The sequence below is a fragment of the Dasypus novemcinctus genome, chromosome 31 (genome assembly GCF_030445035.2).
Source record: "Dasypus novemcinctus isolate mDasNov1 chromosome 31, mDasNov1.1.hap2, whole genome shotgun sequence".
In the NCBI taxonomy this organism is placed as follows: Eukaryota; Metazoa; Chordata; class Mammalia; order Cingulata; family Dasypodidae; genus Dasypus; species Dasypus novemcinctus.
Window position 1 is genome coordinate 36,472,032 of NC_080703.1, and position 14,040 is coordinate 36,486,071.

General features: G+C 39.3%; 1 protein-coding gene across 3 annotated transcripts in view; it reads left to right on the plus strand.

Moving 5' to 3' along the window:
* Positions 1-14,040, plus strand: part of ZNF385D (zinc finger protein 385D) — a 994,621-nt gene that overhangs the window by 717,037 nt on the left and 263,544 nt on the right. For all 3 annotated transcript variants that reach the window (XM_004449034.4, XM_004449035.5, XM_004449036.4), the window contains one exon: positions 4,489-4,631. In XM_004449034.4, coding sequence (XP_004449091.2) covers positions 4,489-4,631 — 143 coding nt within the window. The remainder of the gene's footprint in view (positions 1-4,488; positions 4,632-14,040) is intronic.

A 14,040-nucleotide genomic window follows, 5' to 3' on the forward strand; every position in this document is an offset into this window, starting at 1 on the left:
TTATTTTATTTACCTTTACTATCAAATACCTTACTCAGTGTCTAATAACTACTCTCTATTCAATGACTATATTTTTTTTTATTTGTTGATTTTAATGGTATATAAGAAATTCTGTGTGTAGAGATAGTGATTGCCCCCAAATCAGAAAAACCAAATATTAAAACTGCTGTATAAGTTAAAATTACATAGACTATGGAATGTGTAGTATTAGATATACAAATATTCAAATACACAGGACCTGAATTTAGATCTTTTTACCCCCCACCCCCACCGCATGGAAGTTTTTAAATGCCTTCCTCAAATTAACAATATTAGTATTTCCAAAACTGTGACATTTCACAGTGAATGAATTGACACCATAAGTTAACCAAAATAACAGAATAACTCTCTTTGATACACAGGAAAGTCTACAAATTCATTATATATGTTGATGTTTAATAGTATCAGGCAACTTTTATGATAAAATAATAGCAGACCTATAGTCATATCCTGATTCAATAGCCTCTATTAAAAATGAAGGAAAATAATAAACATATATTCATATCCTGAGACAATGGTTTCTGTTAAAAATGAAAGGAAGAAATAGCCGTTTTCTCAGGGAGACTATTTTAATATAAACATATTAGGTTTGCCAGTTTTGATTTTGCACTCTTTGCAAATAGTGTGCTAGCTGCTGAGTATGTACAAATTAGTTCAAGGGAAATATTTCAGGACTTAACTAGATTTTAAAAGCATCGCTGTTAGTTGCAGATAATTTGTAAAGAAGTTGCCTCTGTTTTTGGCATCAATACCAGTGCTATAGATTCAGAGGCAACTTTTTATCCATAGAATAAAGCAATTCAGCAGTTCACCTAGACTCATGAGTTAGACTGATCGTAATACATTTTGCCCTGGTCGTGGGGCCTAGGTTCCTCTGGATGCAGATGGAGACTTTATGGGGACATGCTCTTAGAAATATCACCTGTGAGGAGTATGGGGGCTTCCAAGTGGCCAGAGGAAGAAGTTAGGTTGAGCGTAATGTGGTCACAGCAGAGGTCTCGTTTCCCCTGGATCCTCTGAGCAGCTTGTGGAATAGACTTCAGAGTTGTCCACCTTGAGGCCAGAGAGCAGAGCCTTAAGCGTCACTGGATGGGACCATTCACCCCTCCACTGGGGAGAAGCTTGAACTTGGGGAATGCAGTGCCTTTGACCCAGGTGGTTTGTGGAAGGATCTCAGGTGAGAGCCGTAAGCTATGCTGTTTCTGAGAGCTGAGTGCCTCAGGCCTGAAGGGGCCCTGGGAAGCATATCCCAGCATCCACTGCACAGCAAGTGGCCACAGAACACGTGATCAGGTGTCCTCTGCTTCCCATTCATCGACAGGTGGGAAGAGCGCAACACAACTTTCCCTGACTTACCCCAACTTTTAGTACTCTTCTTTGATGTTTTTCCCTCAGTGGACAGAAACCCTGTTTGCAATAGTGAGGGAGGGCCTTGAATTTTATCTATAAATGCAAATTAAACACATAAACTGGAGGAAGAAAGAAGGAGAAAGAAGAGTTGAATTAACTTTACCTAACCAACAAGTCAACATTTATTTATTCTTTGTGCCTCTCATTGTACTGGATTTAAAAAAAAATAAAGATTGAGTTATTCCTTAACTTCTTTGGATCTCCTGAAGCAGAGGAGACTTTAAATGAAATCATAGCTGGGAAGCGGACTTGGCCCAGTGGTTAGGGCATCCGTCTACCACATGGGAGGTCTGTGGTTCAAACCCCAGGCCTCCTTGACCCGTGTGGAGCTGACCCTTGCGCAGTGCCAATGCGCGCAAGGAGTGCCCTGCCACGCAGGGGTGTCCCCCGCATAGGGGAGCCCCATGCGCAAGGAGTGCGCCCCGTAAGGAGAGCCGCCCAGCGTGAAAGAAAGTGCAGCCTGCCCAGGAGTGGTGCCACACACACGGAGAGCTGACGCAGCAAGATGACGCAACAAAAAGAAACACAGATTCCCATGCCGCTGACAACAACAGAAGCGGACAAAGAAGAACACGCAGCAAATGGACACAGAGAGCAGACAACTGGGGGTGGGGGGAACGGGGAGAGAAATAAATAAATCTTTAATAAAAATAAATAAATGAAATCATTGCAGGATGTTTCTGATAAATTATGGTCTTGTGATTTTAAGTCTGGAGGGCTTCTGTGAAAGCAACATAAACAGCTAAAGGGTTTATCAAATTATTTTTTCCCTGCATCAGGTTATTTTAACGCTTACTTAATTTCTGAGCTGTTGGATCAAATGACATAATGATATAACATATATAACAGAGACGAAAATCTTTTAAAATTATTTGGTCTCACTATTATTTGTGGACCTGGTAAAGCACGTCACTTATTTCAACCAAAACTAATTTTCCTTCTGAGTTTGCCGAGAGGCAGCAACCAAAAGTTTATTGTGGGGCTTTAACTTTCCATCAAGAGAAACTTTTAACAATACTAAACTCATGACAGGTCTATCACCAAAGTCTCATCGATGCGCTCACCAGGGAAGTTTACACCCCCACGCTCAGTGCACTACCGGGTGGACAATAAAACAAGTTAATGGCATGCTCTGGTGAATGCAGACTTGTTATATTTTGCTTTTATCTATTTCCTACCTTGCACTACATATATTTTTAATTGGTTCACTGACTCAAACTTCAGTTTTTCGTCTTGCTGATGCTGAGGAATCTTTCAAGAGGGAGGTAAAAACCGGAAAAAAACCAAAACAGTATTTTTGTTCATTGGGCTCCTGCTGATTTTATACCTGGACGCAGGGGAGTTGATGGCTTTTGTGTGCGATTGCTTAAATCCTGTACTGACGGCTTCTGCTGTGGGTCTTGTTCTCAGATCCTCTGGCTCGATGGGGCTGGATTTATCATTGGGGAACCACTTGCAAGTTTGTCTCGTGTTTAGAGAACTGAATGGGAGAAGGATGCTGGCCTAGTGTGTGCGCTTGGCCACAATTTGGTTGTGAGATTTGTAAAGGTAATTCACAGGGAGCCTCGTTCGACTTTGCTTTAGAAACAAGATGGCAGGCAAACGAGTGTCTCTGTCCTCCCTTCTGTCTCCTAGAATTCTCCTTGGAAAATCCCACTGCATTTTGTTTTCCTAATGCTTCTTGGATCTTCCCCAGCAGGTTTTTACAGTCTGCTGCTTGCCTCTCAGATTAGAAGAATGCTGGCATATTTTAACAGTTTCCTAGGATTCAAACTGCCTTTAATTAACAGCAAATTGATATGTTGGAACGTTACCAGATCATGGGACCCTGTGAATGCCGAGGATGGGTCCTGTACACGGGGCCAGACCATGTGCACCCTTGCTAACCGCAGGCTGCCTATCAGCATGCAAAAAGGGCTCCTGCTTGTTCACTGGTGGCATTCCTAAATTCCACCCACCCATAGCTGGGGAGGAGGCAGGTAGGTGTTGAATATTCAGAGCTGTAGGGGTGCTGAACAGCTGCAGGGATTGCTAGACTTTTCGCCCTGTGTTTGCTGGGTTTTAATCCTCCGGTTGCCAGAGCAGTAAGGCCCTGCGTTGGCAGTCGCTTCTCTTCTGTGCCAGGTTCATGCCAGCTTGGTGCCAGAGGTTTGGATGTGCTGGAAAAGAGCAGTTCTGTAAAGTACTCACTCATACCGGATGCATATTCAAAGCAGTATTTAGGGTGCACAGATGAGGGTGCAATGGAGGGGTTTCCCTTCTGAAAGAAGAGATCTTGGCTAGCTACTTGTCATTGACCCAATCCAGAGTTCTGGGTAGAAAGGGAAGGACAGATTGGGGAGTTATTGAATACCGTTTGCAGTGTTGACTGTTACTTTCATAAGCAGGTCGTTATTATCTGCAGGAAAAGGAACAGCTCAACCAGCTGCCTTCACCTAAGGGAAAATCTACTCATTTGGCCTTTCTCTATTGAAGTCAATAGACTCCACATCTGGTTTTTCCCCAGGAACCCACAAACTGGCCTTTGCTCCAGAGCAGGGGTTCTTAACCAGGGGTCCACCGTGGGAAGATTTCAGAGGGTCCGTGAGCTCGAATTGAAAATTCCAAGAAACGTTATTCTTGTGCGGGTGTGATATGATTATTAAATAACACACAGTGTAGTGTGGACTTCGTAAGATTTTTATTTTGATGTAGCGTGTTCTGAGAGCAGTGGAGTAACTGCCTGCGGAAAGGTTGGTGAGGATGGCGGAGATGGTTTTAGGACACCGTGGGAAGCCTGGAATTTCTCAATGTTTGCCAAAAATGCCCATTTGAACAGACGTTGAACTGTGTTAGGTGATCAGGTATTGCAGTTATAGGAAAGTTGTAAAACGTAATTTCGAATAATCCTAAAATGTAATTGAGACAGGCCGATGTGGAGTGTCATAAAACCATCTGCCCCTGCATTCGCCCGCCTGCAAAGGGGTCCGTGGAACGAACAAAGTTGAGAAGCCCTGCTCTCGACACCCCTGACTGCTCCTTCTGCTCTCCTTTCCGCAGGTGGCACCTGCCAGAGCCCTGCGCTCCCAGCCCTGGTCCGTCCACCGGCCCCTCCTCTGCAGCCATCGCTGGATATTAAACCATTCCTTCCCTTTCCACTTGACACTGCGGCTGCCGTCAGCCTCTTCCCCAATTTTAATGCAGTAAGTATCATGGCCACATTTGCGTCTGCCAGAGTGGTGGGTACTGGGTCATTTGTTACTGGGCTCTGTTTTCCTTTATCATTTACCCCATGGCTTGTCCAAAAGCCATGGCAGAGGTAGTTGTTTGCCTGGTCGTGTAAGGTGTTCATAGCCATTTTCTTGTTCAATGGAAAAAGAAAAGGAATCCAGTCCTACTGGTTGTTTCTGACCTGATGTCCCCTCTCGTGTCTATTATTTTCTTGGAATACATCCAAATTGAATTTAATGTTGGAGAGAACATGAGAATTCAAGGAGATACTGAAAAACTTAAACGTGTGTTTCTTCTATCTGTAATCTAAACTTTAATTTTCAACACCATTTCTCTTCTAATTTAATAAAGAGGACACCGGTGATCGTATTTATAATACATTTCATGGATAGGACGTATTTCCATACTCCCCCCCCTTAATGTAAAACAACCCAGGCCTCTGGTAGGCAAGAGTTTTAATATTATTTTTCTCTTTCTTCCCAACCACAGTTGCTTAAGACTTTCCTAAATTACTTTTCCTCAATTGGAGGGGGCTATGTCAACAGTTTTCTCGGTGCTTTCTTGCCTGTAGTTGACTCTTAAGTAGGTCTTTATAAGTTGGCAGATAGAGCAGGTTCATCATTTTTTTCCTTTTGGAATTTTTTTATTAAATCATAAATATTCAAGAGCTTCTTAACTCCATACAAACACTGAATTTTTTAAAAAGGAAAACATTATGTCTTATTACACCATCACATCATTTTTTTTGGTGCAAACTGTGAGAGCATTCTTAGGTTGGAAACTGAAAGAAGAGTTGAAAAGGTTAGAAATAAGTAAGTGACAATTTAATGTCATCTGATTCAGCTTTTATTAGTTGTTTTTAATGCAGTTCTGAGCTTATCAATGACAAGGCATGTCAACATAACCAAAGCACAGAGGATTTAGATGGGAGGTCATGAAATGCCCAGTGATCTAAATAATACAGCTTTCTGGTTGCCCCTGTGATGGCTTGTTTTAAAATTTTCTCTCCACAATTTAGTCACTCTCTATATTAGTCAGCCAAGGGGTACCGATTCAAAATACCAGAAACTGGTTGGTTTTTATAAAGGGTATTTATTTGGGGTAAGAACTTACAGATACCAGGCCATAAAGTATAAGTTACTTCCCTCACCAAAGTCTATTTTCACGTGTTGGAGCAAGATGGCTGCTGACATCTGTGAGGGTTCAGGCTTCCTGGGTTCCTCTGGGCTCAGCTCCTCTGTTTTCTCCACAGGGTCAGCTGTAGACTATGAGGTTCTCTAGGCTTTGCCTCTCTCCACAAGGTCAGCTGGAGACTATCAGGTGAATGGCTCTATCTCTCTCCCTGGGGTTTCTGCCATGTCTAAGGAGCCATCTCTGTTCCTCTGTGTTCTTTTCCTGGCTCAGGTCCCCTCTTCCTGGGGCTGGCTTCTTTTTCCTCTGTGTGCTTACTTCCTGGGGCTCCAGCATCAAACTCCAATCAAAGCTCCAATCTGAAAAACTTCACCTCTGTCATTTGCCATGTCTTTGATCTGTTTGTCCCCACCCTACTGACCTGGCACAGTCAAAGCCCTCATCATAATTTAATCACACCCAGGTACAGGCCAGTTTACAAACATAATCCAATATCTATTTTTGGAATTCATAACTATATCAAACTGTTACAGTCTCCTTTTGGAGACAGAGTAGCTCTTATTTGCTTTCCCAGTGCTTTGTCACAGGGAGTCTGGATTTGCTAGTGAGATGGCACTGATAGGTGCTAGTCCTCACTAAAGGTCATGGGAGAATCAAAATGATGCCATTGATTTGGGGTGTGGGATGGTATTTTCCACTGTAAACTTATTTTGAAATTGATGGAGCATAAATAGAGCTGCAGAAAGATCACATTTCCAAAGTACAGGTTTCTAACCTTAGATATTTAAATAAGGATGGAGAAAAAAGTCTTAGTATCAGGTCCCTTTATTATTTTGTTAAATATTTCATTTGAGTGACATGTGCAACTTATAATTTCCCCTTTAGCCACATTGAAATATATAATTCCTTGGTGTTTTTTACATTCAGAATGTTTTCCTACCCACCACTATCATCCACCACTAAAACTTTTCTGTCACCCCAAATTGAAACTCTACAAATTAAACATTAACTCTCCATTCCTTACTCCCAGTGTAGCCCTTGCTAACCAGTTTCCTAATTTTTGACTCTATAAAGGTGCTTATTTTCATTATTTCATTAATATTGAGAGAAATATTTCATTATTGAGTGAAATATCTGGATTATTTCATTCAACATAATTTTTTCTAGGTTTATCCATGTTTTCACATGTTCCAAGCATTCCTTTATACTGCCAAATATTCCATTGTATGTATATACCACATTATATTTATCCATTCATTTATTAATGGACATCTGGGTTGCTTCCATCCATTGGCAATTGTGAATTATGCCACTATGAGCGTTGTTGTGCAAATATCTGTTTGAATCCCTGCCTTTCAATTCTTACGGTTATATGTCTAGAAATGGGATTGCCAAGTCATATGGTAATACCTTTCAGATGATTGGCCAAACTGTTTTCCACAGCTACCGCACCATTTTACAATGCTACCAATAATGAACGAGTGTTCCTGTTTCTCTACATCCTCTCTAACACTTATTTTCCTTTTATTTTTTAATAGTCATTCTAAAGGGTGTGAAATGGTATCGCATTGTGGTTTTCATTTGCATTTTGCTAATCGCTAATGAAAAGATGTACTCATTTGCAATTTGTATATCTTCTTTGGAGAAATGTCTGTCTGTTGAAGTCTTGTATCCATTTTAATTGGGTTGTTTGTTATTGAGGTGTGGAATCTTTTTATATGTTCTGGATATTAAACCCTTATAGAATAGGTGGTTTCCGAATATTTTCATCCATTCTGTAGGTTGCCTTTTTACTTTCATGATTAAGTTCACAGATGTGCAAAGGTTTTTAATTTTGAGAAGTTCTATCAATCTGTTCTTTTTCTCTTGTTGCTTTGCATTTGGTGTAAAGCCTAAGAAATCACTGTATAACACAATATCTTCAAGGTACTACTCTAAGTATTCTTCTAGTAGTTTTAAAATTTTGGTTCTTTCATTTAGGCCTTCGATCAATATTTAGTTTTTGTATGTGGTTTGAGGTAGGGGTCCATCTTCATTCTCTTGCAGATGGATATCCAGGTTTTCCCAGCATTTATGGAAGAGGTTGTTCTTTCCTCATTGAATGGTCTTGGCACCCTTGTCAGAAATCAATTTGGCCATAAATGTGAGAGTTTATTTCTGAACTCTCAGTTCAATTCCATTGGTTGATATGTCTGTCATTTTGCCAGTTTTATGCTGTTTTGATTACTGTAGCATTGTAATAAGTTAAGAAATCAGAAGGTGGCAGTCTTCCAACTTCATCTTTCTCTTTCAAGAAGGTTTTGGCTGTTTGGGACCACTTATCTTCCATATAAATTTGATGATTGGCTTTTCCATTTCTGCAAAGAAGTCTTTTCACCTTTTGATTGGGCTTGCATTGCATCTATATATCATTTTGGGAAGAATTGATATATTTAGTCTTCTAATCTATAAACATGGAATATCCTTCCATTTACTTAGGTGTTTGGATTTCTTTTAGCAATGCTTTGTAGTTTTCTAGTTAAAACTCTTTTATAGCCTTGGTTACATTATATTTAATTCTTTTAGATCCTATTATAAATCAAAATTTTAAAAATTTCCTCTTCAGATTGTTCATTACTAGTGTATAGAAACACTACTGATATTTCTATATATACAGTCATGTCTTCTGCAAAAAGGGAAAGTTTTGTTTTTTTTTTCTTTTCAATTTAGATGCCTTTTGCTTCTTTTTCTTGCCTAATTGTCTTGCTAAAACTTCCAGTGCAATGTTGAATAACAGTGTTGACAGTTTCCATCCTTATCTTGTTCCTGATTTTAGAAGGAGAGCTTTTGGTCTTTCACCATTAAGTATGATGTTAATCTATGGGTGTTTTATATCTGTGCCCTTTACCATGTTGAGGAAATTTCCATATTTTCCTAGTTTTCTTGATGTTTTTGTCAAGAAGAGGTGCTAGATTTTGTCAAAGGCCTTTTCTGCATCAATTGAGATCATTTTGTGTGTGTATGAGAGAGAGAGCTCACCTGTGTGTGTTTCTTTCGTTCTATTGATGTGGTGTATGACATTAATTGATTTTATATTGACCCACCCTTACATAACTTACATACCTGGGATAAATCCCAATGATCACTGACTGGATTTTTAATGTATAATTGGATTCAGTTAGTAATTTTTTGAGAATTTTACAACTATATTCATAGTGATTATTTATATATAAATTGTTTTCCTTGTGGTTTTTTTATCTGGCTTTGGTATTAGGGTGATTTTGGCCTCATTGAATGAGTTAAGAAGAGTTCCCTCTTCATCAATTTTTTTAAAGAGTTTGAGTAAGATTGGTGTTAATCTACTTGGAATGTTTGGTAAAATTCACCTGTGATGCCGTCTGGTCCTTTTCTTTGTTGGGAGGTTTTTGATTATTGATTCAGCCCCTTGTTATTGGTTTGTTGAGAACTTCTATTTCTTCTTTAGTCAATTTAGGTAGTTTGTGTGTTGATAGGAATTAGTCCATTTCATCTAGGTTATATAAGTTGTTGGTGTACAATTGTTCATAGTATCCTCTTAAGCTCCTTTTTACTTCCTTGAAGTCAGTAATGCCCCCCTTTCATTTCTGATTCTATTTCTGCCCTTTCTCTTCTTTCCTTAGTCTAGCTGAAAGTTTGTCTGATCTTTTTTAAAAAAATAATTTTTGGTTTTGTTCTCTCTACTGTTTTAGTTTTTTTTTAAAAAAATTCTCTGTTTCATTGATCTACTCTAATCTTTAATTCCTTCCTTCTGCTTGCTTTGGGTTTAGTTTGCTCTACTTTTCTAGATCCCCCAGTTATGAGGTTAGATCTCTGATTTAAAATCTTTTTTCTTTTTTAACATACTCATGTAGAGCTATAAATTTCTGTCTCCGCACTATGTTTGCTGCATTCCATGTGTTCTGTATCTTGTGTTTTAGTTTTCATTAGCCTCAAGGTATTTCCTAATTTCCCGTTATTTCTCCTTTGACCCATTGAGTGTTTAAGAGTGCGTTGTTTAAATTCTATATATTTTTGTATTTTCCAATTCTTTCTCAGTTATTTGTTTCTAGCTTCATTCCATTGTGTTTGAAGAAGATTTGTTGTAAGATTTAAGTATTTTAAGATATGTCTTATGACCTAACATATGGTCAATCCTGGAGAATGATCCATGTGCCCTGGAGGATAAAGTGTATTCTTCTGCTGTTCGGTCTAGTTGATTTATAGTATCGTGAAAATTTTCTGATTCCTTTTTAATCTTCTGTCTAAATATTCTTCCCATTATTGAGAATAGTGTATTGAAGTCTCCTGCTATTACTTGTGAACTGTCCATTTCTCCCTTCAAATTTTGTGAGTATTTGCCAAATATATGTTGGGGCTCTGCCAATATGCACATATATATTTACAATTATTGTCTTCTTGTTGAATCAACCCCTTTATCAATATGTAATAACCTTCTTTGTCCCTCATAACAGTTTTTGGTTTACGTTCTATTTTATCTGACATTAGTATAGCTACTCCAGCTCTTTTTGGGTTGCTGCTTGCATGGGGTATTTTTTCCCCCATCTTTTCACTTTTGACCTACTTGTGTCTTTTAATTTAATGTGAGTCTCTTGTCAGCAGTCTGTAGTAGGGTCAGATTGGCTTTTTTATCTATCCTGCCAGTCTTTGTGTTTTGATTGTAGAGCTTACTTCTTTTCAATTTTAAGTAATTTCTACTAAGGACGGACTTTCTTCTGCTCCTTTTCTGTTTTGTCCTTGTAAGTCTTTAACCTTTGTCTCTTCCTTAGTTCTTCCATTAATACCTACTTTCCTATTCATTTGATTTTTGGTAATGTACCATTTTGAGTCCTTTCTCATTTCCTTCTGTATTTATCTTTCCGATATTGTCTTTGTGGTTACCATGGGGTTTAAATTTAACATCCTAAAGCTTTAACAGTCAAGTTTCATTTGACATCAACTTATATTTTTAATAACATACACAAACACTGTTCCTATATGCTTTGCCTCTCCACCTTTTTGTTGTACTTGTTATAAATTATATCATTATAGGTTGTATATCCAAAACCAAAGATTTTTTCATTATTTTTCTGAATTTGCTTTTTATTATCTGTAAGAATTTTTTAAAAAATGTGGTTACATACCGAAATAGAATACCGTAGTACTGGCATTTACAATAACCCTTATGACTACCTTTTCCGGAGGTCTTTATTTATGTTGCTTCAGTTCACTATCTAGTGCCTTTTTCTTTCCTTTTGAAGAACTACCTTCGGCATTGTTTGTAGGGCAGATCTAATGGAAAAAACTCCCTCAGCTTTCGTTTACCTGGAAATGTCTTTATCTCCCTCATTTTGGAAAAGCAGTATTGCCATACATAAAATTCCTGATAAGCAGTTGTTTGCTTTCAGCACTTTAAATATTTCACCCCACAGCCTTCTTGTCTCCATGGTTTCTAATAAGAAATTGGCACTTAATTTTATTGGGGTTCCCTTGTACATAACATGTTGCTTTTTCCTGCAGTTTTCAGAATTCTCTCTGTTCTTTGCATTTGACCGTTTGACTACAATATATCTGGGCATGCTTTTCTTCTAGTTTAGCCTTTTTGGTTTTGTGTAGCTTCTTGAATGTGTATATTAATGTCTTTTATTAAATTTTGGAAGTTTTCTACCATTATTTCTTTGTCTATTTCTTCTTCCCCTTTCTCTCTTCTTCTGGGACTCCTGTGATATATGTCCCACTGGCCTCTTTTATTTATTTATTTATTTATTTATTTATTTATTTTTATTGACTTTGTAATAATATTACATTAAAAATATATATGTGAGGTCCCATTCAACCCCACCCCCCCACCCCATCTCTCCCCCCCCCAGCAACACTCGTTCCCATCATCATGACACATCCATTGGATTTGGTAAGTACATCTTTGGGCACCTCTGCACCTCATAGTCAATGGTCCACATCATGACCCATACTCTCCTCCATTCCATCCAGTGGGCCCTGTGAGGATTTACAATGTCCGGTGATTGCCTCTGAAGCACCATCCAGGGCAGCTCCATGTCCCAAAGACGCCTCCACCTCTCATCTCTTCCTGCCTTTCCCCATACCCATCAGCCACCATGTCCACTTTTCCCAATCCAATGCCACCTCTTCTATGTGGACATTGGATTGGTTGTGTCCATTGCACCTCTATGTCAAGAGGAGGCTCAGATTCCACATGGATGCTGGATGCAATCCTCCCACTTTCAGTTGTAATCACTCTAGGCTCCATGGTGTGGTGGTTGTCCTTCTTCAACTCCATCTTAGCTGAGTGTGGTAAGTCCAATAAATCAGATTGTAGGTGCTGGAGTCTGTTGAGGCTCAGGACCTGGCTATCACATTGTCAGTCCAGAGATTCAAATCCCCTAAATATATCTTAAACCCCAACATTAACTGCACCTCCAGCACATTAGCATGAAAGTCTTATGAAGGAAGATCCCATCTGAGTCCAGATTCATCACACATAAACACCATTTCCAAAGAGGGGCCATCTGACCTGGTAGTTAACCCCATCGGCCATGACCATAACTCCCATGGGTCTCTTTAGCCCTCAAAGGAACCAATATCTGGGGGTTGTATCTGCTTTATCTGTCTCTCTGACTCTGCTCAGTTGTGCATGAGGGCAATCCTTCTGCCAGCCTCCAGACTCTTTTTTAGAAACTCGTAGCCATATAAACTCATTTCTCCTTTCCATTTCCCCCTTACTTTAGGTCAAACAGCATTTTAAAGTCATGTTATTTTATGTAGACAGGGATATTCTGCTGATCCGCATTGAACCTTCCGTATAAGGTCATTTTCCAGTTGCATCATCAGTTGGTAGTTGATAGTGGTCCCTCGGTGCAAGGGAGGCTCATCCCCGGGTGTCATGTCCCACGCTGGGGGGAAGGCATTGCATTTACATGCTGAGTTTGGCTTCGAGACTGGCCACATTTGAGTAACATGAAGGCTGACAGGAGGAAATTCCCAGGCACAGTGTTGCTCTAGGCCTTGTTCTTATTTTAGGCTTATCAGCTCACAAGCATAGTCATTAGCATCAGGGGCTCACTGTTGAACCCTCACTCCCTCCCGGTCCCCGCCGCTGTACCTGGGAGACTGTCGCTGCTCCCCTAGGGACCACGACAGAGCACCACTGGCCAGAAACCCAGTACCCCCCCGCTGTGGTTTTTAATTGTTGCCACTATGAGTATATCCAAACATTACCATGCACCCTGGACATATGTTCTGTACAGCTCCCTGTCAGCCATATATCACCTGTCATTGGTATCCCATACCAGTATCCCTCCATTGCCATTGTTGAAACACTCTGTGATCCAGAACTCCCCGAAATTTGAAGCCCAATATAATGTCATGGTCCCTTACTAGGGAATGGCATATAGCGATGGGTTTAAAGGTTAGATAAAGAACTTGGATAAAGTTAGATAAAGAACTTCCACTGGCCTCTTAAACTCTGGTCTTTTTTTTTTTTTTTTTTCCATTCTTTTTTAATTTCTATTCCTTAGCCTGATTTGTTTCAATTGTCTCATCTTTGAGTTTATGATTCTCTCTTCTGCCAGCTCCAGTCTGCTGTTGAAAACTTTCAGGGAATTTTTCCTTTCAGTTATTTTGGTCTTCACCTCTAATATTTTGTTTTGTTTGCTTTTAACATTTCTATCTCCTTATTGAGATTCTCATTTTGTTTTCCTCATATCCTTTGGTTCTTTTTCTGTGTTTTCCTTAATCTCCCTAAGCATATGTAAAACATTTTTTTTTTAAAGTCTTTCTCTGTCATATCCAAATTCTGGCTTTTTTTGTTGATGGTTTCTGAGTTTTCTGAATTTTTATCTTGTTCCTTTGGATGGGCCATCATTTCCTGTGTCTTTGTCTTATAATGTTTTGCTGTGTATTATATAGTTCCATATTTTACAGTGATAAATATGATTTAATCCCTGAGATGTCTATTTCTTAACTTTGTATTTGGCTAGTGATATAACAGATATTTTCTTGAGTGCCAGGAGATAACAAAAGCAAACCAGTGCCAAAAACACCTTTCATAATTTTTGTACATTTTCTTTGTTGGCTGGTCCTCTCCTTCTGAGTATAGCCTTCCTATCGAGAAAACCAGTCTGAGGTGGAAGTGAAGTGCTCTTATCCTGAGCTTGTGCTCTTTCACTTGTGGCCTTATGAATTTCCTTGTTTGCAGGAATCTATGCTCTATGAAACAAACTTTCACCCCTTCCCTGA